We start from the raw sequence: 27,362 nt of genomic DNA on the forward strand, positions 1-27,362 counted from the left end.
GCATACGGGCCGGCGGGCGAACATATTGGAGAGGGGCGGTTTGCGCTAAGGCTAGTAGGAGCTAGTGTAGGCCCCGCTGCTGATGCACCTGCACGGGACCGAGGCACGACTGCGCGCCTGTGAAACGCCGTCGCTGACATGGCTCTGAAGCTTATAGCTGGCCATTGGCGTCTACTACCAGTCCCAGGACCCGTTCTCCTGCCCGCTCACACGATACCACGCAGACCATCATGGCGGAACTAGCCCCTTTCGAGCACACGCCCATGGACGACATCGCGCCCACGTGCGCGAAGGTACGCGCCAGCTTCCTCTCGCACAAGACCAAGCCGCTCGAGTACCGCATCCAGCAGCTGCGGAAGCTGTACTGGGGCTTCAAGGACAATGAAGAGCTCATCAAGGAGGCGTGCAAGCGCGACCTGGGCAAGCCGTCGTTCGAGACATACCTGACCGAGATCTCGTGGTGCATGAACGACTGCATCTGGATGGCCAACAACGTGCCGCGCTTCGCAAAGGACGAGAAGGCGACTGACATCCCGTGGACAAACATGCCCCTCAGTCCACGCATCAAGAAGGACCCATTGGGCACCGTGCTCATCATTGGCGCCTACAACTTCCCCATCCAACTCACCCTCGGCCCTCTCATCGGCGCCATCGCAGCAGGATGCACGGCCATCGTCAAGCCCTCCGAGTCGGCCCCCAACGCCGCCGTCGTAATCGAGAAGATCCTGCGCGAGTCCCTCGACCCTGACTGCTACACGTGCATCCAGGGCGCCATCCCCGAGACGACGGCCCTGCTCGACCAGAAGTGGGACAAGATCTTCTACACTGGCGGAGAGGTCGTCGCCAAGATCATCGCGAAGAAGGCGGCCGAGACGCTCACGCCCCTCACGCTCGAGCTGGGAGGCAGGAACCCCGCCATTGTCACAAAGCACGCCGACCCAAAGCTCGCCGCGAGGAGGTTACTATGGGCCAAGACACTCAACGCAGGCCAGGTCTGCCTCAGCCAGAACTGCACCTTTGTCGACCGCGAGATCGTCCCGGCCTTCATCGAGGAGATGAAGAAGCAACTCCATGACTTCTACCCGGACGGCGCTCGGAACTCGCCCGACTATGGCCGCATAGTCAACGAGCGCCAGTTTCAGCGCATGAAGAAGATGCTCGACGCTAGCAACGGCAAGATTGTCATCGGCGGCACAATGGACGAATCCGACCTCTTCATCGAACCTACTGTCGTCCAGATCAACGACATGAACGACAGCATGGTCACCTCCGAATCCTTCGGCCCCCTCCTGCCCATCCTGCCCGTCTCCAACCTCGACGAAGCCATCCGGATCGCAAACGAGATCCACGACACCCCCCTCGGCACCTACGCCTTTGGAAACAAGGCCGAGTTGGAACAAATCATGGGACAAACGCGCAGTGGAGGTGCTTCTCTCAACGACGGTTTCTTCCACGGCTCCATACCCACCATGCCTTTTGGTGGCGTTGGAACAAGTGGCCAGGGCGCATACAGAGGCAAGGCCAGTTTCGACACCTTTACCCACCGCAGGAGTGTGACTACCACACCAGCCTGGCTTGAGGGTCTCATGGACGTCAGATACCCGCCATACACACTCGCAAAGCAGAAGAAGTTTATTGGCATGAACGACGTCAAACCCAACTTTGATCGTCAGGGTAGAGCACTTGGCTGGGGTGCGTGGTTTATGGGTCTAGTAGGCATGAAAAGCTTGGCTGCTGTTGTTGGTAAGTAATAAATCCGAAAACATGGTGAGAGACTATTCGACAGCCTAACGTATATAGCGGCCGTCGCCATTAGGCTTTATTTGCAGCGGAGGGCAAAGATGTAGGGGACGAGCTGTGGGATGACGCATCTCAAAGGCGGATGGCAGGGGGTGATATGTTTATACCTGGCAGTATACCTTGGCGATGTTTATAACCTTTGATCTTCTTACTCAAAAGACCTACCTTTGATTCGCGCATCATACCTCGCATTCCGACAACCGTGCTATCCACATGGCGAGACTACCAGGCCTAATCTTCAACTACAACCATCTGAGACATTCGCCCACCCCCCGCTTGTCTCTAGACTACTAGATACGCCCGGACGTGTCCAGCCCAACAAGCAAACCACCAGGTCTCACGTCCATCAACAAACTTTCTGATGCGGTCGTTGTATATCACAACTATAGAAGCACATCCATAAATCAGACTAACCATAACCTCAAGTTCGCTAGTCAGCTTATCACCAACTTTACAACAATGACACCATTCTTCTTTAACGGCAAAAGTCCAAGGGCCATGCAGCGAGAGCTCTTGACTAAAGACTATCACGGTCGCGAACACTACCAACAAGATACAAGTATATCGTCAACTTCAACAGGACTAGGGCGTCGAACACGCATCGTGCACCCATCTCCTTTCGGAAGCACCCAAGGCCCGTCCAGCTATGAGCGCCTCCCATCATGGTTCACATCACGCGGCTCTATACACCCGTATATTCCCGAGCGTCTTTCAATTTTCATGTCTGCTCCTGAAATCGCGCACAGGAGTCTTACTTACGATCTTTACAACTCACACTTTTCAATTCACCCTCTTGGATCAGAAAGATACAGCAATCGCTATACTACATACTATCCGGACCGTCAACCTGAGTACCCACTCGTCCAAAAGAGGAAGAAGAAGAAGAAGAAAAAGGCGGACGATGCACATGTGCAGCAGAAAAGGGATGAGCTAGTGTTTGTGAGGACGAGAGGAAATAGAGTAGAGGATCGTGGATGGAGGAAGACTGAGAAGGAGGTAGAATGGCTTAGGGGACGGCGCTGGATGTGAGGGGTGAATTCTTGCCTGCCTTAGGTCTTCTCTAACAGGGAATGATCTAGAATGTTTTCCACATGGTGATGGGTGGTGGTGGCCTAATTGCATATAAGCATGCATTCCTGCAGGATTCGGCATGTGAGTACCGCCAAGTTGGTTAGAAAGATAAGTGGATATGGCCCTCTTAGTCTTACGACGATCTTCCATTTGTGACAAGCGCAAGGGTGATTGGCTTCTTAGCATCGGGGCTATGCCCGTGTATGGTCTTTATTGTAGGCTTTGTAATATACAAGATGCTCGACCAAGATTAAAACAACATGGAGCAGGTACGTAACACATGAGTTTGAATATCCCAACAATGCAATCTTCGTGAGTAGTAGGATATAACCTATGTATGGCAACCGAAATATAGAGTGTGATCGCGACGTATTCGAGAATATAAACTGCAAATAACGAATCGTAGGAGCATAAAGCAAGTAAATAGGGGTATCCGCCGTAAACAGTCATGAAATCATATCCTTCTTGCCCGTACATCCCAATACCGCGCTATGAAGAAAGCAGAGACGAAACACAAAAATCGGAGCAGAGAAGATTGGACAGTACAAAAGGGTATGCAAAGCGATGTGAAAATCCAAGATGCAGGGTGCAGGCCCAGAAACAGGAAAGAGGGGCGAACGAAACAAGCGACTGGGTTATATTCCCCAATCACTCCAGCCTTTCTTTAGAATGCGTTCAATGGATCCCACGACACCTTCGAGAAGCTCGCCAAGCCCGTCGCTAGACTTGTTGATCCAGGTATCGGCAGCTCCACTCTGGTCTTCAAGCGGGACGCCACGAAGTCGGAGTTTGACCCAGAGAAGTAGGCTTACGCAGCCTGCTTGACGACGTGCATGATCTGCGGGAGACTGGCGTAGGGAAATAGTGTTATCGGAGAGGGCTAGGGTATCGGTGAGGAAACTTATGGTGTTGATGATGATCTGCGCATGCGAAAGAAGAGGATTTTCCGCTGTAGCTCCAATGATTGGTGATTGCGGCTGGCTATTGGCAGGTGCTATTGTGTGTCGAACTGATGAAGATGAAGCATGGCCTATGGATTGTGCTGAAGGGGTTGTAGGTACCCAGGCTGACTTGAAGATCGGTGACGATTCGGAATGACTCTGCCGTCGGCTTTGCTGTTTGGCTATCTGGTGTAGTCCTTTCGTTCGTGTGTTCGCTGCGACAGTGATGATCCACAGAACTAGAGCGGCAAAGAAGATGCTCATATCTGTACCCACCTCCAATGGCACAGAATCTCGCTGCTCCTCGACAGCTTGTTGCAGAATCTTGATTGATAATTTTAGTGCTTCCTTGACCGGTACACCTTCTGGCTCGCTGGTAGACCATAGCTGTGCGACCCATGTGCGAAGCGTAGTCTTTAGTGCAGCAAAGGCTTGTGGGGTTGCGACCTTCTCCGAGAAGATCCATGATTCGCTCGCAACGGCTACAAGTGCACGGATAGGGGTCACTTGCACCAGTTTTGCTACGAGAAGCATCCGTGTAGTGGCAGGCGCAGAATCGAGAAGAGATTCAAGGTTCGAAGCTGTCGAGGAGGAAATGTATGGTGCCGGGGTTTCGTTACGATTGTAGTGCACGGCGAGTATGACAAATGATTGGAAAGTATCAAGAGGGCCTGTTAGAGACCTGGGAGTTATTTCGTCAACGTATGATGGTGTATAAAGATGCTGTTGGGCAGCCGTAGCCCATTCGGTCGAAGTCGTCGCATCCCAAAGAGAACTGTCTGCCGGCAACGGAAGGTCCAAATGACAATCGTGGATCAAGGAAGGTAAAGATTCACGAGCGAGTAGGAGACGCTGCTGTGACTCAAGAACGAAACAAGACAACAGCAGGCGTTGCCAGGTGGCTAGCTCGACCCAGTGAGCCCAATGGTTCGGAGAAGGGCTTGCGACCAGATCCGCCATCTTTGGAGTCATGCTCCTGCAATTCTCAATAGCCTGACATTGTCAGCTGTCTGCTGCCGTCTCGAATGACACTCAACCTACCTTGTGATACACTTTGTCAAAGCGCGACGACAAAACCTTAGCAGCCCGTCGGGCACGGTACTGGGATAGTATCTCGATAAGAAACATCGTCTGGAAATCGCATAAACGATCTGGTTCCGTCGAAGCTTCGTGGTCTCTCTGCTTCACGTCAGTCGAGATCAGTACGACATGCGTCTAACCTACCCGTTCAAGCAACTTCAAACATCGGTCGTGGAGGTCTCGGCCCTTTTTCTTGTCGCTGGAATCGCTCGAGTACTGGCTGCCTATGGCGACCATGGCTGCGCGCAGCATCGGGGACGGGTTCACAGAGGTAGATCGATGGACGACGGGGAAAGTGGGATGAAAGAGCCTCCAGTAATAGTCAAGATATTGCTCAAATGGATGGGTGTGTGCGATCGAAGCCATACCATATTGTTCGTCTCCAAAGAGAATCACCCTCTCCTCTTCGTCTCTCTGAATCATTGTCCGTGGACCAAAGTGTCCGTATCCAGCCATTGTATCCATACTTGTAGGAATCGACATAGTCGTCATTGGGTAGGAACAGGCATTCATGTAGGCGAGGTTTGAAGCAGTCGATCCTTTGTCGTTCGAACCCCATGTGAATGCCATGGTCGAGGTGGTAGACGCTGGCGACCGTGATTGGTATGACCATGATGGGTCGATAATAGATGCGTTCGAAGGTGTGCGCGCTCGATGGTAAGGTGCGCTGCCAAATGTGGGGAAGTCGGTCGATGCGATCGGCGATGCATACCCGCTTGAGGAGGAGTACCCGGGGGTGGGACTGTACGGTTCATGCCATAGACCCGGTGTCATAACATCCATGGGCACGGGCACAGCTGCAGAAGATCGGTTGTATTGTGAACGGGGATGCTTGAGTTGACTGTAATAGAATGAGTGTGCGTTCAAGTAGAGAATATGAGACGAGACAAGAAGAAAGAAGAAAGAAGTGCTCGATCATGTGCAATGAAACTCACTTGGGGCTAGATGTAGTATGAGGAGAAGAACGAGGAATGAGACTAGAACTTGACGAGAGATTTTGAGGCGTTCTGGGAGTACGAAACGAAGCGTGGTTGTACCTTGTGAATGGCACCGTCTCCAGCATGGGAGATACGGGCTGGTAATAGGAAGTGGTTGGGGGGTTCGACGTCACTTCCATTATGGGTGACGCGAGAGCGGGTATGGAGGCCGGTATAGCGATAGACGCTGGCTCTGGTGAGCCCTCCGGACTCTGCTGGGGAGTGTCTCTTCCAGGTTCGTTGCTGCTTAAAGTCAGTATACTGTCTTTGGGAGTCATGTCGGTTCCGCATACTGTCGTTCCTGATGCCTATGAAGAAGATCAATCCGGAAGAAGGTCTTGCCACATCCTGACACCTGACAGACAAGTGCGTCTTCTTGAGCATGGTTCTTCTGGTGCCGTCTGACATACGCTGTTAGTGACGCTCCAGTTTCTGATGGGAATAATAACTGACCTTAGGTGTTCGGCCCGGGTGTAAGACTAGTAGTTGGTTAGCAAAGATACACTGCAAACATGATAGTAATATCCAGTGACTGAGCGGATACGTTTGGCTGCAACAAGATGCGGTGCAATACCTGCAGCTTATACGCAGCTAGACGTCTGCATCGTGGAGCTGATGGCAGTATGTGTATATTGGGACTTACTCTTCCGCAATTCTCGCAGTTGTGTACTTTCAATCCTTTCTTTGCTTTGCTGATACGACCAGTCCGCGTGTAGTGGATTGATGGGTTGTGAGACGACATGTCTGTAGGGCTCAAGGCTGGCTGTTGCTCAGAGCGGGAGGAGCCGGTGTGGGGGCCGGATGGCGCTTGTTTGATGGTTCCAGGACGACGGCGAGGGCTAGTAGCCTTGGTTCCCTTGGATGAGTTGTTAGGTGACTGTGATGTTGTGCAATATTCGACTCTGGGTAGTGTTGGTTGATGAATAATGCTGTCTTTAGGTTGCTGTTGCTGGTGGGTCTTCAAGTCCAATGGGAGGCCTCCTGTCTCAGTGGGTTCGGACATGACGGACGGACGAGGCGATGGATGGTATATATCTTAAGTTGGAGAATGATGGGGCTAGGAGAGATCAGAGGCTCAAGTGGGGACGTGGTTAATGTGTGCTAAACGTTCCAGATCTAGTGGTACGACAGACGGCTATGAGCTAGTGATCATGTCTTGGACGAGTCGGTGCTGTTCCTACGGGATGATGATAGGCAGCCGGGGGACAGAAAGTTGAATTAAGGAACAGCCGCCAGGGGAGACGACTTAACGTGGTGTGTAGTAGGCTGGGCTGGGAAGGAAAGCCGGTCCAAAACAAGGCATTTGCGATGATTGTAGGAGAAAATGCTGCGCCCGGATAGGTTTGTGGAGAGGAAGAGACTGTAAATATCTGCGGGCTGTGCCTGAGCCAACCCCGAACGAGGAGCGTACTTGAGTATGGGGGTTGGAAAAGTGACGAGGGTCATAGACGCTGCAAGCCAACATAACATGTGCAGGGTGTAGACATGGTGCTTTCCAGGGTATCCGCCGTAGGCAGTGCATTGGCCGATCTCATAGCAAGTCGATGGCTTGAGCCCACGGGCATGGCTGCGGGCGTGCAGGCGAACGGTTCCGTTAGTCACACTGAGCAACAAGGCATCCGCGCACCAAAATTGGGACATGGGTAGGATGTGAGTGGGCAGTTGGAGGACACCGCTAGGCCAGGCTGCGGACCGTTCCCGCCTCAAACTTCACGCTGGATGCTAAGAGGAGCGTGGCTTGTGAGAGCCATGGGGGACCCGAAATAGAGACTCGCGTGGAGCATGACCGTGCTCAGCCCTCCTGCAACGGCGCCCATGCTGCCGCTTACACCAAGATGCAGCACCATCGCGATATGCTGTCATCGCGACGACACATGATGTCCCTTGCAGAGAAGGTTGTCGAAGGATGCTGAGCAATCGCTTTGGTGCAGGCGTCGGGTTTGCGATATCCGTCCCTGCAGTGGGAGATATGCCCGACAGTTTCGCGATGCCATGTAAGTTAATTGGTGGAGATGGCATTTGTTAGGTGCACTGAGCGGCAGATGTGTAGTCTCGCCTGTCAACCAGCCCTGCCGGGGACCCATGCCGCCAGAGTACATACAACATGCAGGACAACGGCAAGGCATGTCGTCGCCGAATAACAAGACGGCGATGGCAATGACGGCGAAAGCTGTAACGCATAGTTCCTGGCAAACGGTATTGCACCCATCGTTTTGCTGTGTTCATTCGTCAAGGTGCAAATGTCCAGGGCGTAAGCACAGTAAGCAGTCCCTCCATGTGCACATGAAGCGGCTTCAGGTGGTCCCGCAGTCCCTGACTCGCCCAATCTCCACACGGCAGCCCGCTATGGGCGTAGGGCTACTTGTGAGGGCGGGGGGCCTTATGGTTTAGCGCGTCCGCTCGCGCAAAGCTTGGGAACACGTCGACCAAGCTTCTTCAGCCTTTCAAGGCACAAGGCAAATGAAAGGCGCCGGACGACGATGGCACCCACTTTTGCATTGATTTGCACTGGCTTGCACAGGCATGGGGGACTGAGGATTTGATGAGGGTCGACGCGTTTTGCTTGGCACAGAGGGACGACTGCATCACGCACGTCAAGTAGGCTTCACCGGTTTCCAGGGCTCAAGCTCCTGCATTTGCACATCGGAGAGTTGCAACTCAAAACCCCATGCGGATAGCTCCCCAGCCGGCAGAGCCGCCTTCAGATTGACGATGGCTGTCGACTGCACATGGGACGACCAGCTTGTTGCGCATTTGGGCGCTGGCGAGCCTGATTGTCGGGCCAGGACCGCTGTCGGTTTCATGATGGCTCAGCTCCTCCGCAACCGAGACGATGGGTAATGGCGATGACCCTTGTAAGCACTCTGCAGACTGACATGGGCACACGAATCGCAACCTGTGTGGTGGGTTATGTCCAGCAGCTATTAGTTTCTAGTTGGCGCGTAATCCAGGTTCAAGTCGATATGCTTTGGCGGCTCATGAACTATGCAATGCTCCGTCGGCGGCTCTCGCGACTCACTGAACAACAACCTTGTCCGTTCCGTTAGCAAGAAAGACCATGCCATTTGCTGTTTTAGTTCAAGCGTTGAGTGGGCGGGCCGGATTTCGCTCGCTCCCACGATCTTTGCGCGAGGCTGCCAGCCGGCAGAAATCGCTTAATAGTACCACTTCAGCTTAGTGTTATGGGAAATGAACTGCAACGTCCCGCATGCTATGGAGCTGTCCCTTGAGCGCTTGTAGAACACGTTGAAACTGAAGCGGTGAAAGCCCAGCCGGATGTGTGTGTGAATAAATGACATTGTTTGCTCAATGGGGGCGTAAGTCGCAATATAGCCGGTAATCTTGAGGAATGCAAAACTCGATTCGGCAGGCTCCACGCTTCGGCACGTGTTTGAGTTGGAGGCCGTCAAGCTCTTGGGTCGCATCGGCTGATGAGCGCGTCTAGGGTGTCCAGAGACAGAAATCAAGCGAGATGACTTGACCTGCAGCTGTGGCCCCTCTCCACGATGCTGGTGTTTGTTGACAGGTGGCGGGTTATGAGCTTGATGCTCAATAGCCGTAGGGCTAGACAATCAACGTCGTCCGACAAAGACCTGTGCGCTGCGACATGACCAATCCAAGGCTCTCTGCAACGACGAGAGGGCCAATGATCACCGTTGACCCGTCCGGAAAGGTTCAAAGCGCGATGGTTTAGTGGGGGATGTTGAGAAATGAAAGGCACGTGCCAGCCGTCCGAGTTAGTCTCGTCACAACCATGCCCTGGTTGTTGTCCAAAGTCTAGGGAGGACTGCCTCGCGTGGAGCATCTTTGGTGGGTCAGGGTGAGACAGGAAGGTCGAGAGCTGTTTGCCGCGACCCGCAGATGGCGCGATTCAGGCGGCTGTTGTGGTTAGGCTGGCTCTCCTTCCGTGAGGTCAGGAAAGACACCGAAGTCACCCCGGCGGTACTTTCCACAGATCTACAATGAAAGGCTTTCCGCTTTGAGCATCTGGAGATGGTGCACACTATCAGATCATGATGATTGTGTCGCTGTCGCGGTCGCCGAAATGACGTACGAGAGCCATGCCGCGTTGGATTGTCGGCGTCCTCGCAAACAGGTCGCTGGGAAGAGGAGGCATATATCAGACGGCAGGACAATTCTAGTAGGATCCCTCAGGCTGCAGATAATGCCCGTCGCAACGGGCATGGCTTGATCTCAGGATGCAATGACGGCGAGGCACGTGCGGGCCCCACTTCTGTCGCGAAAGCTATCTGATTCGGCTGGGTAGTTGATCCTTCATCGACCTACACCCACCCACTGCCACTTACTTGGTCTGCATCGGTCAATATTGCGATATGCAACACGCGCATCCGGGCAGCATCCTCTATGTCGACCATCAACACATGCCCTACCTCATCATGCGCCAAACCATCACAGCCTCACCGCCATCGCACGGCTGTACATATCTATCTTTCACATCTCGTGCGGGGGGGCAGTCACACCAAGCGTGTGCCCGAACAAGCCTAGTGCTGTTCCTTCCCGTTACTAAAGTTAGCTCCTCCTACATGTCTAGCCTTCCGGCTAATTCTCCATGAGGCTGAACCAACAAAGTCTGCCTCGCCAAAAACTGTCATCACCACCCAGCTCATCATCGCGACATCTGCATCGCTCGTTGCAATGACGGCACTACGTATACTAGCAATCAACTTTCCATCGCCGATAGAGCCGTGCATGTACCGGAACAAGGCCTGCAGGCAGCCGCATGCTATTGCAACTTGTTTTGCTCTTGCACGTGCCTGGCTCCGCCATGCCCAGAATACCGTGCATCCACATGTCCCCTCGAGCCTGCTGCCGTCTCTGGCAGCTGTCCCTCGTCCCGCGATACCGACACTTACGGAGTTGTACATCGTGGACTCTTACCCTTTGGTCATCCGCCGATTGGATGAATAATGTAGAATGGGTAAGCCGTAGCCGATGCAAGTCCCCCAACCACGAAACCTGTAAGCGCCGCCGAGCAAGCCACCGCTCTCTCCTTCTCTCTCTCGTTACACCATCACGCCTCTTGCTTGGAATTTGGAGCCTTGCGTAGACTACGTAGCTCAGCCCTATGTGAAGCTCCTAAATCGAGGTATTGGCTGTGGCAATGCTTTACTTTTTACAATCTCTTGTCATTTGCATGCTCAGCTCACTAACCTCCTCTCGGGTTACCATGTATTTGGAGTGCGTTACACTGCTACTACTTGCTACGCTGCCGCCTGACTACTGCAGCTTACCTCTTTCCAATTTGCCTGAAGATGCTTCCGAGCCAATATACTGTGTTCGCCTGTCGCGACAGCCACTTTGGCCAGCTATTGGGTTGGGAACCAACTCAACTACACTATCGATGTTAGAAATCTTACCAATCGCAGTGGCAAGAGCCGGCGCTTAGATGTGCGTTCGGCCGAACTGATGGCCGACATGATGAACTGAAACTCTTAAATGCACTACCAGCGGTCGCAGATCTGGTCGTTGAGTAGCGCATGTCAACGTAACGACAATACGACCACGTACGAGTGTATGCTACATAGTCGGACACTGACGAAGACTGACGTGTCGGTCTATCGGCTACATATACGGCCAGGAGGAACAATAGGCCTTCTAAACGATGAAGCCTCTGGGTTGAGTTCGCATATGTCTCTGAAAGGCGTTATGGCTACTTGTCACATAGTAAGACATTTTGATACTCCGACGTATCATCGTCAGAGGCATCAGTAATGGTCATCACATGGTAGGAACATTGAAGCATAAGCGCGCTAATGCACCGCAAGCAATACACCCCTCATTAGCATAACGGTCTGAAAGAATTTTCATCACTTTTCCACGAAACCAACACATTATTACTATAGAGCGCCATGAACGTGGTCATTTGCTGGAGGAGATGTTATGAGTATCATGTTCCAATCATTCGCGTCCTACGGCTACAGACTCTACGGCATAGTCGTGAACGTACGGCGAGGCATCTGGCCTCCAACCCTATCTCAAGTACGGCGCAGCTATTTGTACTCAATTCTGGGGAACTTGTTCACCATCGTGTTTCAGTGTACGCAAGCCTAACTGTGCCTCTACGGGAACGTCCGCAACGGTGAAGCGCTGCGTTCCGATCCTTCATAAGCTGTGCCCCATGCGAACACGCCGCCACTGCCGCTCTTCGCATTTTGTTCGAAGTGTGCTGCAATCAGGTCGACAGGTCCTGTCACACAGCTTTGTTCGGAAGTTCGAGCTCCGCTGTGCCGCAACGCCGCAACGCCGCAGAAGTACATGACCATAGCAAAGATCGCCAGTACGATCATTCGTGCTCAAGAACGAGCTCGTTTGTGACAAATTAGACCGAGCAAAAACCTAAACGGACAGCTGTACCCCGCTCTTGATCAGGCGGTTCCTTCCCACTGACACGTCGCCTCGATGTTGATCTGAGTAGAAGGTTTTGCTTCATGAACTGGACAAACCCGGTTCGCACGTTTTGATGAAGTTTTCCTCCCAACGATCTGCATGACGAGATGGAAATACGGCCTTGAACTTCCGCCATGTTCATCAAAATTACCAGAGTGCGTATGGCAGATCCTCTAGACTGATAGTCAGCGAAGTAGCCCTGCATGGAATATCCAGCGGTGAAGCTGATCAGATCTGAACATCTCGAACAAAAGGCATCTGGCACCCCATTTCACCCTATATTAGCATAAATTTGATAGTCCTACCACTGCACAGGGATAGTTGTACTGATATCTGTATTCAAAATATCCTCTCTTGAAGCAGTAACGCTGGTATGATGGTATCTCTTGCGGGTCTGAGGCTCCGCATGCGGGCAATGCTGCAATGTATAAGCGTTTGACTCGAATTGCCCTATCGTGTAGATACTGATTGCACATTTTGCAGATACTGCTACTGCTGATCCTGTTATTTACTGTGTTTACTATCACTGCGCTTTTCGTCGAGCCCATGTCTCTAACAAGCAACATGACACCTACAAGCTTACTCGTGTGGTGCTAAATCCCCGTCAACAATCCTACCACAACCAGCATTTCCACTAATGGCATCACAGCTTTCCTTAATATATGTAGATCCAACAACACTACTATGGTTTTAACTACGTTCATTGCGTCCTCTAACTCTCGACTCGTCGTCTTCTTTCCACACGGTGATGACTGTGATAACAAAAAGCGCTTCCTGGGCTGTATTTGGGTTGTGACGCTCATCAGAGCCTTGTCATGGATGTGATTTATCCTTGGAGTGATCACTTTGGCTGTGCGACTGGGGAATGGGGATATGCTTTTTTTATCGAATTTTACAGACGAACTGATGTGTAGGAAGGATCCGTACATGTGGATATTGAGCAATTAAGCACTACAACGTGAGATATATCAACCTCTCCATACAGGAAAAAAAACGGAACATGTAGAGATAACAAGCTCTACTTTGCAGCTTACACTAGTTCCTCACAAGAGAGATGATAAAAATTAATACTGTCATAGACTTCTAGATTCGCTATATCTGTCTGCGTAGCTCTAATACGCTTTGTTATAGTAGGGAGGAGTACTCTGCTCAGTTCAGATATCTAGTTTCTCTCTTTGGCAAAGTGAACTGAGGCGGTAGCGACCCAGCGCTAATTAGATGCCGAAGCTACTTCTATGTCGAGATTTGTGACACCCATCCCGTCTTCCGCTTCGACATCCCGCACTGGAAAGGTACAGAAACAACAATTCCTACCTTACAGCCTAAACTATCTTCCAACAAGGATACTTACAAGCATAAGTAGAATTGTAGTCTGTTAGGTGTTCTACCTATATCTTCATTGCTCTTAATATGCTCTATTGTAGTACTAACCGAATTCTCATTCATCCGTCATAACCACATCGCCATACCTGTCCTGGAGAAAACGCACTGGTTCTACCTCATATTGTTCCCCCGGAAACCGCGCACTCTGGAGTTCTTCATCGTCTTTCAGCCGTTTGGGTCTTCGAGAACATACCTTTTGCCGGCAGTTAGGACATAAATTGGAAAACTTGGAGATACCGTTGATCAGGGTACTCAGACAGCCGTAGTGGAAAGTGTGGCCACAATCTATCTTGACCGGGACTTCGTCGCGTACAGTCTCATGAACGTTGAGCGTATCACGGCAAATTGAGCAGTCTTCTTCAGAGAGATCAAGAATATTGGTGACAGCGAAGGCGTACTGTTCGGTCTTGATAGTGGGACCGATAGGTTCGAAGCAGACTTCTGGTAGATCATCTGGATCAAACTCGCCGTCAGACTCGTACTCATCGTCCCATTCCTCGGGTAACCAGGTCCATGTGTCATCTTTCGCAGCGTCGGGTTCCAGGAAGCAATCTAATCGAAGCATGAAGAGCGCTGTTCGTACATGACCGATACACACTGGTCCAAGCGTACCGACAACGTGCATGAGACCGTTGACGAAGTTCTTGAACATGTCCCAAGGAAGGCCAGTATGAGAAGGTTGGTCTGAGAGTGTCGCAGCATCCCATACTAGCAGTCTGGCTGTACCAAGGACATCGCACGATGCAAGTTGCTGACGTAGTGCTAAGGGCATTATTGTGAAGGGGTCGGAAACCAGAGCGCGATGATGATCTACTAGTTCGTTGAGGTACTGGTTGAGAGTAGGATTACCGCTCGAGAAGGTTCTCATTTCTTGGTGGTGATCAATCACATGCTGGACCAATCTGGCAAATACAGCAACTCCACCCCAGATCGTCTCATAATCATGAGGAATTGTGGTGATTATCCGGGCCATCTCGGGGATAGTGTTGGCGCCCAGCAACTTACGTGCCTTGAACTGAGCCTGGAGATCACCCTCAACATCATGATAGCGCGGCTGAGAGTTTATGATATGCATGATCCAATCCTTGAAGTCGGGTGATAGATCCATGAGCGTGTCGCATACTAATATGACGACGGGCTGTACTCTCAGACCGCGGTAGTTGACTTGCTGATTCCAGAACTCCAGACTGCATTTGGTTGGATCTTGAAGCAGGACAGCGTCAAGAATTGCCACTACTTCAGCCCAAATTGCTTCAAAATCTGGCAAGACTACCTTGACCGTCCCCGTGGGTAGCCCCAGCAACCTGGGCTGCAATTCTGCCCATTCTTTCGTTGCTGACAGCCTGATGATCAAGCGTGATGCATCAGAAGTGGTGGCATGGTATGATAGATATGAGTCGAGCAAGTCGCAGTAAGAACTCAGAACACTGGTTGTCGCCTCGAAATATCCCCGTAAAGGACGGAGACATGTCTCTAGACGAGTCATGGGTAAGAGTGCCGGGGTAACAGCTACCGTTTCCATCTCCGCCAGGTTCTTGGAGAATCTAGCCCTCCGTCAACTGGAGTGTTAGGGCGAGGGAGCCTTCTAAATGAGCCCAAGATTGGGTTAAGCAAAAGAAAACCCTTTACAGGCAGCTGACTCAGGTGAGCGTCGCGTGGTAAGAAAAGTCTCTCTTTCACCTTGTGTTCCACCGCTTCGTCAAACGTATAGGCGTTTGCGTAAGGCTTTTCTTCACCAGCAGCGCAAACGTGTCGAAGGTGCCCTCACTCTCACTTGCAAGGCTCTGGTGATGCTACACTTTTGGCATTCTGCTTAGTATCGAAGACGCTTTGCATGCAGCTACCATGACTGTGCATTGAAGAGCGAAGGTGAGCATCAGACCAACGGATTGTATCTGTACTCACCGTAGTCTTGTGCAATAACCTCTTGCTTCTTTCACAGTTCATCAATCAGAGAGGATCTCTTGTGCTAATGTCCAACATACCTCTTCGAATACTCTTTCAAAAAGATAATGATCTTTAAAAGGGATTGTCGTCGCTAACCTTGCGGTCTTTGAGCGACTCTCAAGCCAGTCATGAAAGGCTTCCGATGAAATAGTGTCTGAGAAGAAAAGCCTGGATGTCTAGCTCCATAAGTGGAATACGAAGAGAAATCGCGTGCAGTGTGTGCTTGAGCAAATTCTGCCGGTGGGCTGTACTGTCCAAACGAAGAATCAGCTCTCTATGCTCAAACTATTACGTAGGTTCTTGCTCCCAACATTGTGATTGGTGATTACCTAGCTAGGAAGCCAAGTCGTTGTGACTGGTACTGCATGGCATGTATTCTGCTCAAAACACCCCTGGCCATAATGGCTGTGTCCCATATTCTGCGCTGTCAGGAGTGAAAGCGCCACGTCGTCTCGCTTTCGGGTTAAGGTTGAAGCTAGCGTTGATGATCAGCATTGGCTAGGAGGCTCCGCGGTAGCGTAATGACGTTGCCAGTTAAAACCTTTCCCTTTCCGCAGTCAGGCACACCAAAAACAGAGCGACTAACGCCATGCAGCCAGAACGCGGGTTTCCAACTTTCGCATCATCTTTCAGGCAAACTCGATCTGAATGCGGGACGCAGCGCCGTCGATCTCAATCAGCCGGATCGACGCATGAATCTACCCGACTCGTTCCATGGGCATATGCAGTATCGACAACATGCCGATTTCCAGACCTAATCCTAGTCAACATCATAGCGCAATCGGCGAGTTCACTGAATTCTATGTACAACATGATGACATAGGTATCGCTAGAACAATCAGAATACTGTGCAAACTTGGCACGCTGCAATGAAGTCAGCCGATGTCGACGAGCCTTAGATCAGCCCCTGTTCATCATGCGCGTTCGGCGAGGACTAGCACAAATTCTCCGTCCTACATCAAAGCCGACGCTATGATTCCACCTGCCGATGCTGCAAGCTACTGCATAGTGCACCAAGATATGCTGCGTCAGTCAGACGAAATTGTCCGATATTATTACCCAGACATTTTCCCATTCGTAGGAGACAGTCTCGTCGTAGACACTTACTTTTTAGCAATATACTATGAAAATGTCTGGATCTGTAGCTTTACTCCATACAGTTCTCACGAACTTTCTCAGCAGCTCATCTCACCATGGTCCTCTTCTGGTCACAGCAGAACTCATTTGCCTTTGGGGCTTGACCAGACCGCCTGAATACTAACCGTATCTACCGATCGAAAAACCTCCTTTCTCATCGCGATTCTTCACCTTAGCTCCGGGGTTTTGGTGTTGGATCTAAGCGAGTTGCTGGCCTACGGTGTGGGTACATGTGGATCATTCAGGCTATGCCGAATACCAGAATGCGATGAGCCTGACTCGCATTTACTCACTTGGCTGAGAAAGCCACCAGGCTATGATGGAGCAGAGTAATTAGGTGAAGTATGATTGGATCGCCGTGTCCTCCCGCACCTATCTGTGGATCTGTACAGACATCTCGTTTTGACTAGGTTTTCCCCAGTTCTAGTTGCTGATCATGATGACAACCGTCCAAAACGGTAGCGTAACTCAATTCCTCGGCGACTGTCTATGAAGATCATGCTCGAAGTGGAAAACCTCAACAGACACTACCCGTGTTGAGCCTACCAAGCTGATGGGTACACTTTGGAGTAGTTGCGCGAACGGAAAGTGTATAAATCCACCTCACCGTGCAGACAACTCCAGCTCTTCAGCCAGGATCATCTTTGGTTTCTTCTCCTTCCCTCTCTTCAGATACACGAACCTGTGTTGCCAGAATCATGAGGTTCACTCAAGCAATCACTCTGGCATTGCCAGCCATCACTGCTGCCTACCCTGGCATGATGGGTACTAGCTCCCGAGCAGAGATGGAGCAGTACCTTCGCGCGGAGATGCAACGTGAACAACTTGCAAACCGTGCCGCTGAACCTCAGCTAGGTGGCCTTCTCACCCCAGTCGGCAACCTCTTGGAGTCGCTTGGCGATATTGTCGACGGACTCCTGTCCTCAGTTGGCCAAGCTATTGTCAAGCAAGATAATAAGCGCCCTGAGCCTGGCTACGAGTTCAAAGCCCCCGGACCCAACGACTCCCGTGGTCCTTGCCCAGGTCTCAACTTGCTCGCCAACTACGGATACCTCCCACGCGATGGTTATGTCAATTATGGGCAGGTTCTCGAAGCCACTGCGCGTGGTTTCAACATGGGTACAGACCTTGCAACGGTCCTAGCCACCTTCGCTGTCTTGGGAAGTGGAGATCTCGATGGACTGTCTTTCTATCTTGGCTCAGGCAAAAACGGAATCGGTGGTCTCAACCGCCACTCGGTTGTGGAGGCTGATGTCTCGCCCAACCGCGAAGGTATGCAATCGCAACGTCAAAAAGGCAGACAGCAATCACTAACTTTGTAATAGATTATTACCTTGGATGCGGTGATAACCATCACCTCTCTTCCCGTCTCGTGAAGCAGATGGTCGGGTATGCTGCCCAGGACCCCAAGAAGGAGTTCTCTATGGACGTCTTGGCCAAACACTACGCAAAGTCGGCTGGTTTCACCAAGGAAAACAACCCTTTTATCTACTACTTCCCGTTCCCTCAGATTGTCTCTCTGGGTGCCTTCGCCTTCTACCCACAGTTCTTCTCCAACGGCACCTACGGTGCAGGCGGTGTGCCCAACTACAAGAGCATTATGAGCATCATTGGCGCAGAGTATGATGCGAATGCCAAGGAGTTCAAGTACGTCCCTGAGCGCTGGCCCGAGAACTGGTACCGTCGTGATACTCCTTACGGCGCGGTACAGGCCATCGCCGACGGTTTCCTTCAGATCTATCCCCGTAACATCATCGTTCCTGGTGCCGCACAGGTCGGTACAGGTAAATTGTCCGTCCAGACCCTACTCTGCGACGTATACCAGGGTATCAACTCTATTACTCCACTTGTACTCGGTGGTACTGAGGAGAACATCTCCAAGGGCGTCTCATGGGCTCTTTCCATTCTTGATCCCATCCTTAGTAAAACAGCGCTGGGCTGCCCTGACAGCGTCATCTCGCCCAACTTCCTCTACCCCAACTCTCAGCAAGAAGGTGGGCCGGCCAATCCCCCGAAGGTTCCATCCGATGAATGGACTGGCGACAACGTGTACAACAAGGTGTACTTCGGCGGAAGCTCGCCTCCTACCAATCCTAAGTGCAGCCACTCCAGCTAGAGTTCCGTTGGTTCAATTGAGAAATCTTTGTAATACTTAGCGATATACCACTTCTTCTACTCTCGTTCTATGTACAAGGATACATATACATGTTAATGAAAATGATTATTAACGACATCATTGTAGCAGCATATTATGTACTATGACTGGATTGTATTTCTGGCTCACTTGTCATCGAAATATCCTTCCAGGAGCGCTATTTATGGTATTGCACGAAAGTTCATGAATTATCTTCCCACAAGTGCATCGCAGGGTTTATATCGCTCGTAGCTTCAAGGCCTAGCGGTCTTCCAGCAGATGCGTACATAAGACTCTTACAGAGCGTTGACAAAGAACGCACATATACCAAATCATGACTAGATGTGGAAAACCATGGCGTCGCGAAACGAAACCTTGAAACAGACACAATCTGTGACGTGGCACTATTCCGTCGTTACGACCATCGCCCATCCTTCTCAGCGACGGATGCGATGTCAAGTATGATATATACCACCCCGGACTTGTGTTCTACAAAGGTCTGTTCTCAACTGATCTCCGTTTGACTTTGCAAATCACGTTGCTCTGAAGCAAGAACGTCGCATTATGCGTCTTCCACGGCCCATCGTGTGCCATCTCTACAGTAAAATGACGAAGTATGTGTGGTACCAACTTATACATCTCAGCATTTGAGAGCTGGAACACAATCAGTCAATGCGATACTGCATTGAAATATGGATTGCGACACTTACATGCCTGCCGATACAGGTTCTGGTGCCTGCACCAAATACAAGCATCGCTTTCTCCATGAGCCTAAATCGCTCCTCGCCCTCAAGCCATCGTTCTGGACGGAACTCTCGCGCGTCTTTGCCGAAGACAGTTTCATCAAACTGCGTGACCATTGCATTCATACCGACCTTGGCATACATTAGCAATCTGGTGGTACAAGAAGTACAAGCGATCACGGACCTTGAAGGCAGCAGGAATATGATGACCTAAGAGCTGCAAGCCACCGACTGGCACATAACGTGCTATAGGCACAGCAAAAGGTGGACACAGCCTTAGTGACTCCTGTATCACAGCTCTGAGGTATGGCATCTTAGTGGCCTGGTTGTATTGCACAGGATGGGTTATTGTGCCGTCTAGGTAAGCAGTGTCAATCTGTTGGACCAGTTTTGCTAATTTATCAGGGTGCTTCATGAGGAAGTAGAAGATCGCACGAAGCGCACCGGAGGTACTGTCCGAACCAGCGATACTGTTGTGTGTGAGCGGAGATTGGTAGACCGTTCTGCACTCCCTTACACAGCAGCCCACATCTCCACATGGATCTCTTTAATGGTGAGGCAGTCGTTCTTCTCTCGCATGATAGACAGCAATTGAGAGAGAACGTCAGTGCGGTTTGCGTTCGCATTCGATGTTCGTTCTTGCGCAACACCTGTCTCTCGGACAGCAGTTTGTCGGATGCCGTCTGTTGCAATAATCGCTTTGAGAACCTTTGGGATCATAACGCCTACCTGGAGTAGATATCTGCGAATCCACAAGGGCGCCATAGCGACGACAGAGTTTAGTGGCAAGGCGGTGTGTACCGCGGCGATGTAGTTACCGTAGTCAGAACTAGTTTCTAGAAAGCCAAACGGTGAGCCGAAGAATACAGCACCTACAACGTCGAACGAGAACCTATACATGTTAGCACGACTTTGTACACCATGAGCTCAATAGTTTTCGGACTCACATTTCCAGCCATAGCCCAAAGTCAAATGCATCTTGACAATCCGCAAAGCCGCCAAGCTTGTCCCCAAACAGCTTCACCAAGTCGTCCAAAGCGCGCTCATTTTTCAACATGCTGCTTAGCGTATATACTGGACCCACGATTCGCCGGTGAGCTGCGTGGTGCTTCTCATCATCATCGGTAAATAGATCTGGACCAGGACCAAGAGTAACCGGTCTATATGTCAGGTACCAGTCCGTTTTCTTGAGAGGTTGCTGGGTAGGATAGATGATGGGAATGGCCTTTGGGTCGCTCACATGAACTTCGTCTGGAGCTGTACGCACTATCGAGCCGTATTCTATACACCAGAAAACTATTAGCATATCTCGGATGATCAGATCGTTCTGCTACTTTCAAGCAAGCCTCCTTCGCAGAGCGACGCAGTCTCCACGATAATGGAAATACCCACTGAAAGCTAGTCAGCGCTACTCCAGTGCCCACAACAACACAATACGAACCTATTGTGTATTGCGCGCATATGTGTCTCCAAGTCGCCTTGGTACATCCGGTACATAAGCCATGTCCGCGATACTGCTGGCCAGACAGGTCCAGGGACTTTTGCAAGTGGATGCAGTGTGCGCGAATAGATCACCCAACTAACATAGTAGCCAACAATGACGCAAACAACGGTAATTGCATTCCAAACGCTGAGGATCAAGAAAAGAACCATGTTTGGGGACGTTGAGTCGTGCTGCGACAAGCAGCTGCGGTTTGAACTTGGAAGAGTGCCGGTTGAATTCGAAAGAGAAGGAGGGGCACACTGCTCGCACCCCCTCGTCCTGGGCGGTTCGGTTCGGTGCCTGTATATGTGTATGCAAGCCTTTCGACGCGATGGATGCGCTAATGCAACTATTCTACAGATGCCGAACATTGTAAGATAGCATTCGGTACTTTGAGGTGCGACTCGGTGGTGATTGTCCGCACACTGTTATATACAAAATCCACCCCTCGATAAGATGTGCAGAAGTTGCAGGGGTGGTGGGATCAGTCTGGAAAGGGAAATCATAATACACTTCGGATGACAGTAATGAGAACCAGGTTTGCAGAACGCCGACTTATCTTATTTGGTCAGCATGTACGTTCCAACTTAAGACTCGTCCAAGTCAATCCGGTCAGCTTGTGGTGCAACACGAACCAGGTAAGCTAGCACTCAAGCTAATAAAGCCGCTTCTTCCTCTCACATTAATCTTAGTGTTTGACATGTGGCACAGTCTTTTAAAGTCTTGTCGCGTAACCACTATGTATCTTTCTACACTTTCTCTTGTAATACCCACTATCATCGCCGCAACGCAGGTGACTATGACTCCGACACCAGCTTGCACTACAATGGCATTGTTTGGAACAAGATACGAACACTGCCTTGGCTTACATGCAACAGTCAATCTGTTGACCATACCATAGCCACACCACTGCCTCCTCTGATAGCATCTGCAAACGCAAATGTACTATTATAACTTCCGAGTTGCTAGTAGCGACAAATCCTTTGAGCTGGATAGGTAGAGATCCGTCTTTACCCACGGTGGCTTCGACAAGCTATGGTTATTGAACTGTACGTGTGAGATATCGGTTTCTTGTTTCGCGGTTCTGTCTGGGTAATGAAGATAGCTGGCTAAAGTTGTTACGGGCGATTAAAGCGATTTTAGGTGGCTCTAGTGGTCCGGTATCATGATAAGCCACCATGGTAGTCGAAGATCCCTTGGGATCAATGCAGGTAGAGTGGTGGCTGAGCCCCTAATCCGCAGCTAGTCAACACTTCTTCGTCTTTTGTGAATTGAGATCAGGTCGCTCTTGCTTCACCCGAAGCTCGCATACCCCTCCGTCATATGCGCGTTGCCATTTGGGCCTTCGGGCCCCACCCCTGCAACGATCCCCCTCATCCGCACTAGCAATTCAGCAACCCTGAAGGGTTTACCAACAACATCGTCCATGCCTGTAGCCATGGCCTGCTCTATCTGTTGTTGGCGTACATTCGCTGTGACCCCGATGATAGGTACCCTCTCCCTCAACAAACCTTGTTCCTCAAGTTTTCGTATCTCCGCAACAGCCGTCAGCCCGTTCATGATAGGCATCTCCCAATCCATGAGGATAAGGTTCAGTTCGACAGGTAAGGCATCGTTGTGACCACTAGGTATAGGCTCTGTGGATGGGATGTGGTATATTTCCTTTAGTGCAATCGAATCCGACATGGGGTGATCGTTGTTCCAAAGTTTGGTCTTTGGCAGGAAGTCAAGGGCTTCCTGACCATGGTTGGCGACGCTGACAATGCATCCTAGATTGCGCAGTTGTTTGGCGAGAACACGCTGATTGATAAGATTGTCTTCTACTACAAGAACGTGTAGCGTATCTGGTATACTTTTTGTGCGCCTCAATTCTTGTAGGTCAGGACCTTCTGGTAGCCCAAGAGCTTCGGGGCGAACATGAGAGTGTTCAGTCTGCGACGATCTTGACTGTATCGATCGACGTCGTGCTTTTGGGCTCGCAGAGTCAGATCGTGGACCAGTCTCGCTTGTGGGTTTGCACACAGGAGGAGACGGACGTGCCAGGCTTACGAGCGGTATTGGCTGTCTGTGTTTGATATCTTCAGGGAAAACATGGGGTAAACTGCCTTTCCGCGCCATCACTGGTCTGGCTCGACGTGATTTGATGTAGAAGGAGAACGTGCTACCTCTTCCAGATTCGCTGGCGACACCGATCGAACCGCCCTGCAGTTCGGTCAGACGGCGCGATATGAACAGCCCAAGGCCCGATCCACCGTAGTGGATGTGCGTGCGAGGTGAGGCTTGCGAGAAGCGGGTGAAGAGGCTGCGTTTTTCTTCATCAGAAAGACCGCGACCAGTATCGGTAACAGAGAACTGGAGATAAAATAGCTCTTGCACATTTTTCCAGTCATCTTCCAAATGAGAGTCCTGCCCTACCAGTCTCTCATCGTTGAACTGTATCCCTGCTGGCGACGAGGCGGGCTCGGTTGCACTTGCGGTGAGGGTGACCGTAACTCGCTTAGTTGATTCCAAGCGTGTGAATTTAATGGCGTTTGTGAGTAGGTTGATAAGGATCTGCAGCACCCTCGTTGGGTCCAGAGACGCCCAATCGATGTCCATGTCCCGGTACGATTTATCCACGACCAACACAAGGTCGATGCCGGCAGCTCTTGCTTCCGCAGAGAACATCTTTACTGCATGCTTCGCCACTACAGCGGTGGAGAAGCTAGGTCAGTTTATGTTTGATATGCGTTCGTGCATCCAAGACTTACCGCTTTCAGGCTGCGCAATCACCGGTGTCATGTCTAGAAGACCGGAATCGAGTTTAGAAATAGTGAGAATGTCATCGACGATATGCTTCATGTGGGTCGCGCAAACTCCTATAGTCTGAGCAGCGTCAAGGGTGGAGGCTATGAAAGCTGACCATTCAGTTGGTGTAATACTTTGTTCGCCATTGCGACCGTCTTGAGGATAAGATGATGTAATGGAATCCGCACACTGCATGATGGCGCTGAGAGGGTTTCGCATCTCATGACTCGTTGTGTCTAAAAAGTGCTCTAGGTGCTGTTTCCCTTGGAGCGCACTGTCGGTGCGAATCTTCTGGATACCTTCGGCCCACTTCTGCTCTAAATTGTTGTGTAAAATGTCAGTATATGTTTCACCTCAATACCCATTCGCAAATTCCTTACTTGATATGTCTGTGACATTTCCAACGATCTCTACAAGCTCGCCATTCGGACTCAGTTCAGGGTAGGCTGAGCATAAAATCCATTTGAAGTGCTGAGTGTCTTCAGATTGTAGCTCGTCGGACTCCGATGACGGCGCCCATGGCATCCTCGTACGTAGTTCGAAGCAAACAGATTCATGGTTGGTGACGAGCTTCGAGAATATAGATTGGCAGTAAGCCACATCCTCGGCGAAAGCGATCCGGTACCAGGCTTCGGTGGCGTTGGTGTCAGAAGATGCAACTTCAAACATATCGTACCAGCGTTGGTTTCGATAGGTATAAGTGCCTATTGGATCGATGATGAAGATGCCTACGTCAGATCGTTCAGCGAAGCGCTGGAACTTGCTCTCTTTGAGTTGAATCTCAGCCATGAGGTGTTCTTGAATCTGAGCAGCTTGGATGATAGCGTTTTCCCTTTGGCGGACTTCGTCCTCGAAAAGAACAATGGACGCAAGAGACGTGGCGAGCAATCGCACCATGACCTGGAGGTATTGCTGGTACTCATCATCGAAAGGTCGGCGGGGGTTGACGCCAATTATGAGAAAACCTTCTACTTGATTCCCTGTCGTTGGAATGATAGGACATATGACCAATGTACGACAAGGGTCGCCATACCCTCTCCAGTCAATGCCTTCCAATGCCGTTGTTGGTGCAGGAAGGTCATTGAGATGAACAACAGTAGCTTTCCCAGATTTGGCAGCCCGGCTCAGAAATGCGTGGAGAATGTACGAGTCCTGGTTGATATTGACAGTCGCAGGGGCGATAGGGTGGCCGACAGGCACGCCAATGGTACCCTTGAGGATGCAACCTTCCAGCGGGGGGATGCTGCCCGGTGATGACATTGAGGGTATTTGAGCACTAACATGTCGCTCAGCAGCATATAACAGGGCAAACGGTACATCCTTGTCATTCAAGCTCAGAGAGCGCAACGTAGTATCCCAAAACGATGGGAAATCTCTCGCATTTGCGCTTTGGGTACCCATGGCCACCAAACTTGAGACACGGCGTTCGAGGATACGATGGTTGGAGACTTCGTAAAAGGTCTGGTAGTACGCTGTCACTTGGCCATGGCTGTTCAATATAGGTACGAATTGGAAGGACCAGTGCGTCTCTTCGAGAAGGCTGTCCCTCTCTATGAAGAGGAGCATATCGGGTTCGGCTACGGATTCGCCAGTGGCTTTGATGTGGTCGACCATGGGTTGGAAAGAAGTCCAGTGATCGGGTGCCTTGGTACAAACACTTTCGCCCATGCAGGGATGGAGACTGCCAAGCAGCTGAACATACGGCTCGTTGTATAGCATGATAAGTTCGTCACCCCAGAACATGACAGCAGGTACGTTGTTGCTCAATACTGTGTTGGCTATACAACGCAAATCACAAGGCCACGAAGTCATTGGTCCCAACGGCGTCTTGGCCCAGTCGACACTGCGGAAGTAATCGATGTGCGGGCTGGCTCTCACCACGCCCGTGACTACATCAGAAGTACAGTCAAAGGACGTGTTGTTGATTGCGGATGAGTCCGGAGAAGAGCTGGTGCTGGGCTCGGACATTTGGGGTGCGTGGACGAGCGACAGCTGGGGTTTCATAGGTAGAGCGTCTGCGCGAGGTTTGCCTTGAGGCGCCTTCCGCTCGCGCATGATGGTGCGGTGGCTCTTTCCTCCCGGTGCAGCGTCAACCCACAGCAACCGCGTCGGCACTCCGCTAACGATCTTGTATCGCCCTAGGGTTATGGCGCTCCATGTATGGCCTTCGAATGTATACGCGTTGCCGCGCCGTTGTAGATCGTCCTCGTTCACATAGCCGCAAACCCAATCTCTGAAGGCAAGTTGCGGTGCCGAGCTTTGTGTGAACAAGCTCGTCGCATCGTTGCCCGATACCTTGGCCAGCAGTCCGCCGACGGCGTGCAGCGCCGTGTTCGCATATATGAGATCGAGGGTTTCGTCGCGGCGCAGGTACGGACAGGTTTCGATTGCGAATGAAGGGCGCTCGTCGCGGTCGAGGGCGTCGAGGAGCGTTAGAGATGCCAAATCTCGCTCTGCCGTCTGCAGCTTGGGCCTGGACGCGGCCAGCGGTGGCTGCGAGACATAGCCGGTTGTCCCGTAGTAGTTGTGCAGCGCAAGTAGCTGTCCGTTCGAGGCCATGTCATGGGGCGTAGAGCAGAGCAGGCAAAGATAACAACAAGACACACGGCCAGCGCATTGAACAGATGCCCGAGTAGTATCTGTACAGACGAGGATTACTTTTGCTTCCCGCTGCTATCTGGAAAGCTAGCGCAGCCAATGGTCAGACGCTGCATCTTTAGCCATGATGACTGAAAAGCGTCTCGGTCCGCTAGGTGGCGGCTCCACGCCCTCGCCGAGATCTACGACATGGCGTCATTGGGGATTAAAGTTGAACCTAAGTACTGCACCTCCAGCCTTTGTTCGGTGCGGTGTGCGTAGAATTCCATGGTGGTGTCACTGCAGTATCACGTCGCGTCTGAAGTTTGACGGGTAGCTGCCCTGCGGCGATCACACGCCTACCCTTGCTGCTTACTTGAAAAGGTCCGCGTTGGAGGCGCCAAGACGCCATCCAACATTACCGTGAAGGGTAAGCTGACCGGGCCGACTCCGCAATTTCCACGCCTGGCTATCACCACTCTCCACATGGTAGCATCTCACTTTCATGGAACTGATGCAGTTGACGGAAACACCGGTACGATCCGATGCTCCTCGTCAGAGATGAGAATGGAATTACAACGTGTTGATGACGCCGTCAAAGATGATTGGGAAGAAGCAACAAGGAAACTGCTTCGGTAGGAAGACTTCTTGCTGGACAGTGAGCACAAAAGGCCTGTGATCACTCCGCAGAATCTTGAAGAGATCCTCTACGACAGAAGCGCTACCGGCATCGAAGATATATTGAGTGCTGTACTTCAATTCTTTGAAAAAATGGCTATTGCAGCCGTCTAGAACTGGTTTGTGGCAGAGGCCAGAATGTGGTGTCACTTCGTACATAGAGCTGTGTAATTCAATCAAGTCGAAATGCAAGTGATTTTACTTTCGTGTATATCG

The 27,362-nt window shown here is 51.1% G+C and overlaps 6 protein-coding genes across 6 annotated transcripts; 2 read left to right on the forward strand and 4 right to left on the reverse strand.

Annotated features, from left to right (window-relative positions):
* Positions 1-230: 230 nt before the first annotated feature.
* AA0111_g3634 (Beta-apo-4'-carotenal oxygenase) lies at positions 231-1,751 on the forward strand (the record flags this gene model as incomplete). Its single annotated transcript, XM_028649542.1, has 1 exon — positions 231-1,751. One exon carries the CDS (start codon positions 231-233, stop codon positions 1,749-1,751), a length of 1,521 nt encoding a protein of 506 aa, XP_028508833.1.
* A 1,755-nt stretch (positions 1,752-3,506) lies between these two features.
* AA0111_g3635 (hypothetical protein) lies at positions 3,507-6,872 on the reverse strand (the record flags this gene model as incomplete). The annotated part of the gene is made up of 7 exons (XM_028649543.1): positions 3,507-4,805; positions 4,854-4,991; positions 5,037-5,733; positions 5,930-6,112; positions 6,163-6,270; positions 6,323-6,348; positions 6,513-6,872. 7 exons carry the CDS (start codon positions 6,870-6,872, stop codon positions 3,507-3,509), a joined length of 2,811 nt encoding a protein of 936 aa, XP_028508834.1.
* A 6,843-nt stretch (positions 6,873-13,715) lies between these two features.
* AA0111_g3636 (hypothetical protein) lies at positions 13,716-15,182 on the reverse strand (the record flags this gene model as incomplete). The annotated part of the gene is made up of 1 exon (XM_028649544.1): positions 13,716-15,182. The coding sequence occupies one exon, from the start codon at positions 15,180-15,182 to the stop codon at positions 13,716-13,718; it is 1,467 nt and encodes a 488-aa protein (XP_028509022.1).
* Positions 15,183-17,442: 2,260 nt separating this feature from the next.
* AA0111_g3637 (hypothetical protein) lies at positions 17,443-18,860 on the forward strand (the record flags this gene model as incomplete). Its single annotated transcript, XM_028649545.1, has 2 exons — positions 17,443-18,016; positions 18,070-18,860. 2 exons carry the CDS (start codon positions 17,443-17,445, stop codon positions 18,858-18,860), a joined length of 1,365 nt encoding a protein of 454 aa, XP_028508835.1.
* Positions 18,861-19,367: 507 nt separating this feature from the next.
* On the reverse strand, positions 19,368-20,927 carry AA0111_g3638 (hypothetical protein; the record flags this gene model as incomplete). Its single annotated transcript, XM_028649546.1, has 5 exons — positions 19,368-19,532; positions 19,589-19,753; positions 19,806-20,091; positions 20,139-20,513; positions 20,569-20,927. The coding sequence occupies 5 exons, from the start codon at positions 20,925-20,927 to the stop codon at positions 19,368-19,370; spliced, it is 1,350 nt and encodes a 449-aa protein (XP_028509020.1).
* A 1,470-nt stretch (positions 20,928-22,397) lies between these two features.
* On the reverse strand, positions 22,398-26,450 carry AA0111_g3639 (hypothetical protein; the record flags this gene model as incomplete). The annotated part of the gene is made up of 3 exons (XM_028649547.1): positions 22,398-23,791; positions 23,855-24,208; positions 24,272-26,450. 3 exons carry the CDS (start codon positions 26,448-26,450, stop codon positions 22,398-22,400), a joined length of 3,927 nt encoding a protein of 1,308 aa, XP_028508774.1.
* Between the last annotated feature and the right edge of the window lie 912 nt (positions 26,451-27,362).

This window comes from Alternaria arborescens, assembly GCF_004154835.1.
Source record: "Alternaria arborescens strain FERA 675 chromosome Unknown contig_6, whole genome shotgun sequence".
NCBI classification, from domain to species: domain Eukaryota; kingdom Fungi; phylum Ascomycota; class Dothideomycetes; order Pleosporales; family Pleosporaceae; genus Alternaria; species Alternaria arborescens.